The sequence below is a fragment of the Astyanax mexicanus genome, chromosome 2 (genome assembly GCF_023375975.1).
Source record: "Astyanax mexicanus isolate ESR-SI-001 chromosome 2, AstMex3_surface, whole genome shotgun sequence".
Lineage (NCBI taxonomy): Eukaryota > Metazoa > Chordata > Actinopteri > Characiformes > Acestrorhamphidae > Astyanax > Astyanax mexicanus.
The window spans coordinates 47,191,879-47,197,413 of NC_064409.1; the positions used below are offsets into that span (position 1 = coordinate 47,191,879).

At 44.8% G+C, this 5,535-nt stretch overlaps 1 protein-coding gene across 1 annotated transcript; it reads left to right on the plus strand.

Moving 5' to 3' along the window:
• Positions 1 to 389: 389 nt before the first annotated feature.
• On the plus strand, positions 390 to 4,468 carry LOC103024275 (leucine-rich repeat-containing protein 10B). Its single transcript, XM_007235197.4, has one exon. The coding sequence runs from the start codon at positions 1,506 to 1,508 to the stop codon at positions 2,730 to 2,732; it is 1,227 nt and encodes a 408-aa protein (XP_007235259.3). The 5' UTR covers positions 390 to 1,505; the 3' UTR covers positions 2,733 to 4,468.
• Positions 4,469 to 5,535: the final 1,067 nt, after the last annotated feature.

Here is a 5,535-nt window from a genome sequence, read left to right on the forward strand (position 1 = left end):
TTGTAAAACAAAAATATACAACTTTTTCTTTTTTGCTTTTGCTTTCACCAGTTGATGTGTGTTAAATTTGTTCTGTGAATAAAATAATTTAAAAAAAATAAGTCGTACACAAAAAGTTTTTTTTTGTTGTTTGTTCTTGAAATTTTATTAAAAAACCAAATGTTTTTGTAAAAACAAAAATATAAAAACTTTCTATTTTTTTGCATTTGAATAAAAATTGCTATGAAATAAAAAATAAAACAAAAGTATATTAAAGTATTTCGCATATGTAGTTAAACTCAAATTTAAATATTTTTTTATAATTTTACTCCCTCTCTCTCTCTCTCTCTCTCTCTACCTCATGTGATCCTCGGTGTCTCTCTCTTTTCCGGTTGCTAGGGGAGGAGAGAGAGAGAGAGAGAGGAGAGAGCGGCGGTTCTCCAGCGTTTGTCTGAAACTCTGTCCGGTGGCTCCGCGGGTCTGGGCGGTGAGTGTGACTCTGCTCCCCGGGCTGTGGTGTGTTGTTGTGGGCAGTGTTCTCTCCGCTCCTCCGGCGGGCGGTGGGTGAGTTATTCCGGAGTCTTTCTCTGTGAGAGTGAGTGTTTTGACTCTGTGGGATCAGACGGGAGGAGAGGGGACAGTCCGGCGTCATCAGCGCAGCTCCATGAGCCTGGACTTCCCTCTGCTGGGTAACATTGCCGCCGGCCAGGTCACCGGAGCACAGGCTGCCCTGCGCGCGCTCCCACCCGGCGTCCACAGGCGGGAGGAGCGGCTGCGTGCGGGACCCGGGCTCGGCGGGACAGGCTGATGGCGGGCAGGGCTCTGGAGACGGGAGGAGCGCGGGGGCTGAGAGCGGAGCTGAGCTGAAGTTTGTGTTTTTAAATGTGAGCAATGGATGCCTGCGCGCAGCGACGGTGGAGGAGCGCCGCTTCAGCCCAGCTAGACCTCTCTGCTCAGTATCATCACAGGCTTCTGAAAGCTCTACTGGACAACAACCCCAGTCCGGGAGTGGCCAGCTGAACTCTGGAGCACCTTTTGGATTATCCAGACAAAATAAAAGATTGCTCTGTTAAAAGCTCCTATTACTATTACAACTACTGCTACAATTATTACTACTACTATTACTACTATTATTACTACTACTACTACTATTACTACTACTACTACCACTACTACATGTTCCACAACTGCTAGTCTGCCATAGCATTTTGTGGTATGGGTCTCATCCATGTTCAAAGGCGGTGGTGTTCCATCGGGTGCTGACATCAGGCATTGGCGTCCTGGCTTGACTGAATTGCAGCGTCCCGCATCCGACGCATCATGAGTCCACGCACAGCATCTCTCTCTGCTGGGACGGACCTGCTGAGTGTAGCTCACAGAGAGGGGGCCAAGCAGCCCCACCGAGCTCCACACCCACTCCTCCCTGCGCCCTGAACCCCACACGTGCGCTCACAGACCTGCACCACCCCTCCACCCACCCACCTGCGCACTCACAGGCTTCCAAACTGTGATACGCAAAGGAGGGGATGGGCAACTCGTCTCGAAAAGAAGGCGAGGAAGAAGGAGGGGAGGAGGGGAAAGACAAAGAAAAGGAGGAGGATGGAGAAAAGGAGGAGGAAAAAGCACCAAAGGTGGAAAAAGAGGAGGCTGAGGATGTTGAGCTGCCCTTAGGTGTGGACGAACTTCTTGCCAGTGGAGACCCCGTGCTGGACCTGAGCTACTACAAGTTTCGCCGCCTCCCTAGGCAGGTGCTGGGCCTAGAGTATCTGGAGAAGCTGTACTTGTGCGGGAACCGCCTGCGGACACTGCCCGATGGAATCTCGCAGCTGCAGGGCCTGCGCATCCTGGCACTGGACTTCAACAAAATAGATGACGTACCCCTGGCCGTGTGCCAGCTGGCCAACCTCACTCGCCTGTACCTTGGCAGCAATCGGCTAATGAGCCTGCCGCCGGACATTAGGAACCTGCAGAGTCTGCGCTGCCTGTGGGTGGAGAGCAACTACTTCCAACGCTTCCCCAAGCAGCTTTACGACCTGCCCCACCTGCGCTCACTACAGATAGGTGACAATCGGTTGCGCACCCTGCCCTCTGACCTGTGGCGCATGGAGGCGCTGCGGGGCCTATGGCTTTATGGCAATCGTTTTGAGGAGTTTCCTCGGGTGCTTCTGAAGATGGAGCAACTGGAGATCCTGGACCTAGACCGCAATCGCATTTCTGAGTTCCCAAGCCTGCTGCACCTTCCTGCCCTCCGGCTCTTCTCCTACGACCACAACCCCGTAAAGGGGCCTCCACGTGTTGGGGAGGAGGTGGTGATCGTTGGGGAAGGGGCAGAAGAAGCCCTTCAAACCAGGGAAAGAAGAAAGGAAGCAAAGGAGAGAGCGCAGAGGGAAGCGGAGGAGGCCGCCGCTGCCGCAGCAGCTGCTCCGGTCATTATTGGAATACTGAAGAAACTTAGGATGAGTAGCAGCTCTTTGGCAGCAGCAAGTGATACAGCAGCCGCAAATGGGACAGTTCCATCAGCACCTTCAGCTGAGGATGAGGTGGGATTAGAGGCAAAAGAGGAAGAGGGGGAGCCTGAAAGGCCTACAGTAGCACTTGAAGAAGCCGTACTTGAATACGAGGAGGAGGGGCTGGAGTATGAGAGGGAGGAGCTTATATGCGAGGGTGAGGGGTATGAAGGGTATGGAGGGGCAGAGTTAGAGTATGAGAGAGCTGATATGGACTATGAATATGAAGGGGAGGAACCTGAGTAAGAAGAAGAAGCATGATCATTGACTTTAAACCCTTTAAACTCTTAGAAGCTTAAATTGGTTTGCACTAATTTGATTTGGGTTTTTTCAAAAACATTAGTTTTCCAGGTTTCACAGTGTTTTATTGCAAAGAACTTGGCTAAAGCATGAAGTGTGAAAAATTCTAATCTGGACTATTGCACACACAACAGTTCCAACAGCATCATGTTCTTAGTTGGTCTGTGCTGGTTACAGAATCTGCTTATTCAAGTAACTGGAAGTACTTTTTTCTTTACTTTGTTTTTTTTCCTCCACAAAGCATTTACATTCCTTTTCTTCTGATTTGTGGCATTGTTAACATTCCATTTACCTTGGAAGTTGGATGTCAGATCTGGGAAAGACATCACACTTGAGTTGCCAGCACTCCAATTAAACATTCAGATAACTGTTCCATTCAGCTTACCACAATTGGTTTCAAAGGTTTGCATTGCCCCAGGTTGGCATTGTTAGCCATTTCAGTTGATAAGCAGTATTTTGCATATCCAAAAGCCATGAAAACAGGCAAAGAAGTTGGACAGTACTGGCTGTCAATAAAACGAATAATACTACAGCTGTTCACTAAAACACACTACTTAAGGACTGTCATACCAGTCATTCAGAACCTTTAAATAGATGTGTTTTGCAAATGTTTTAAAACAGTGTACAATTAACAGAATTTTTAACTGAAACACTGTCAACTTTGGTGTGATGTCCATCCCAGCATCAAAATCTCACATCTGACATGAATGGAACACAGCTTTTATCTTTGTGAAATTATATAACATAACAGGGCACTTAAGTAAACATTACGGTTATAATACATTGACACGTTTTGCCACAAATTAAGTAACAAAGAAGTAATTAGGAACAAAGAACCAAACTGAAGGTCAAGCCATTTTTACTACTTAGCCTGAAATTTTCTTGTCTGAGACTATTTACCTGATGTTCAGTTGTATAAGGGCTGAAATATGACACTGTTTTTCAGAGCTGCTTAGTCCGATATGTGACACCTTGTGACAAGTTGAGGATGTTCTAAAATGTTTAGCATAGCATATGAATACAAGCTTAGCTACTTGTTGAATAGCACACGATGGTCCAAATCCCCCCTTATTATGTATCATCTTTGGTAATCAGTGTTCTGATACCACTCCAAAGTTCAGTTTTCTTAGTTTTTTCTTTGAGTCATCTGTTGGATTGTGTGTAAGTTTTGAGAAAGACATTTTTCAAAATAGCCATAATTGTAAAACACTGTGAAAATGGAAAAAATGTTTTTGAGAATGTTTTTTCTTTAACGCAAAAGGACAGGTGAGGGGATTTTTTGAAAAAAGACTATATTGTAAAGTATGCTGTAAAGGGGTGAAATGCTCTATCAAGGCTGCTGTGAATTTTTCTATAACAATGTCTCCAGTAGTGAGACAGAACCAGTACAAGACTCTTACCAACCGGTTGAGCAATTAATTTATTCTCTTAAAAAAACCCTGTGAAAACCAATGAAACTGCACATTTGTTATGAGCTGCAGCTTTATATATTATGAGTAAGACTCATACTTTTTGAGAATGTGTGTATGTGTGTCTGGCATGCATGGGTGTGAGAGAAAGCGAGAGAGTGTGTGTAATTTTACTCCTCCCCGGGTGTACTGTATCTGGAATAGGATACTGCGATTGCTGTGATGTGTGTGGGTGAAACGAAATCTTCTCTCATTAAATAATCATTGAGTTTGCGATATGTGTTTCAATCATTCATGTGGGGCCGAGAGTACGATCTAATACTACTCTGACTCTTTAAATGGCCCCATTGCACTCCAGCTGTGCAATGAGAAGGTTCACAGGCGGTGCAACGGGTCTCAGAGCTTTTTGAAGATTACTGAGATAAATGTGTGACGCTAGCCAAGCTAATGCTAAGAGAGGTAAACTTTGCCTCAGAAGTCTAAGCTACTCTGGGCACTCCATGTGAAAAGCAGAGAGGGGTATGAGGGGATGAGAAAGGGAGCGAGAGAGAGAATAGAGGGGGACTCTTCTCCTTAAAAGGCCAGCGAAGGACGCCAGAGATGTTTTAAACATTAGCGAGAGAGGGGGAGAGAACAAATAAAAAAAGACTTGAAGTTATAGAGGTCAGCTAACGTCAAGCCTGTTCTCTGAATTCTCCCTTTCTTCACACATCTTCATTCTTTCCTTTCAAATGACCAACGTATTTCAATGTTTACATCTTCCAGTCACACTTTGTAGCTCTCTTTCTTGACAGGTCTGGTGATTTTGTCTGGTGACCTCCCCCTCCATCCACCCTGTTTAAGCTGCTGGGAATGGCTGGAGAGGAAGTGTCCAAAACTGGTACTTTCTGTCTCTGTGGGAATAAATCACTCTCTGCTTTCGTATCAGTGAGTTCAGTTTCAGTAAAAAGGCCCAGACTGACCTTGGGGTGGTACATTATGGGTGCGTCCTCAGGACATTTAGTAAAGGAACATACAGAAATGAAACCGTACCACATTCACTTCTGCCTGTTTTTTATTGGATTGCCCCACAAACAAATTGGAATAACTCCACGTGTTTTTTTTTTACTAGTCCTTTTATAATAATTATATTGTTGACTGTACAATATATAGACATATATCCTCAAAATCTGTTACTGACCTCAATATTACTCATTATATTTTTTTAAGCAAGAAGAGGTTATTAATAATATATGAGTCAGTATGCTGTAATATTCATGTTTTATATATTTAGGACATTTAAACACTGGCCATTGTTACAGGCCTAAAATTACCTTTTTAAAAATTAATTATAACAACTT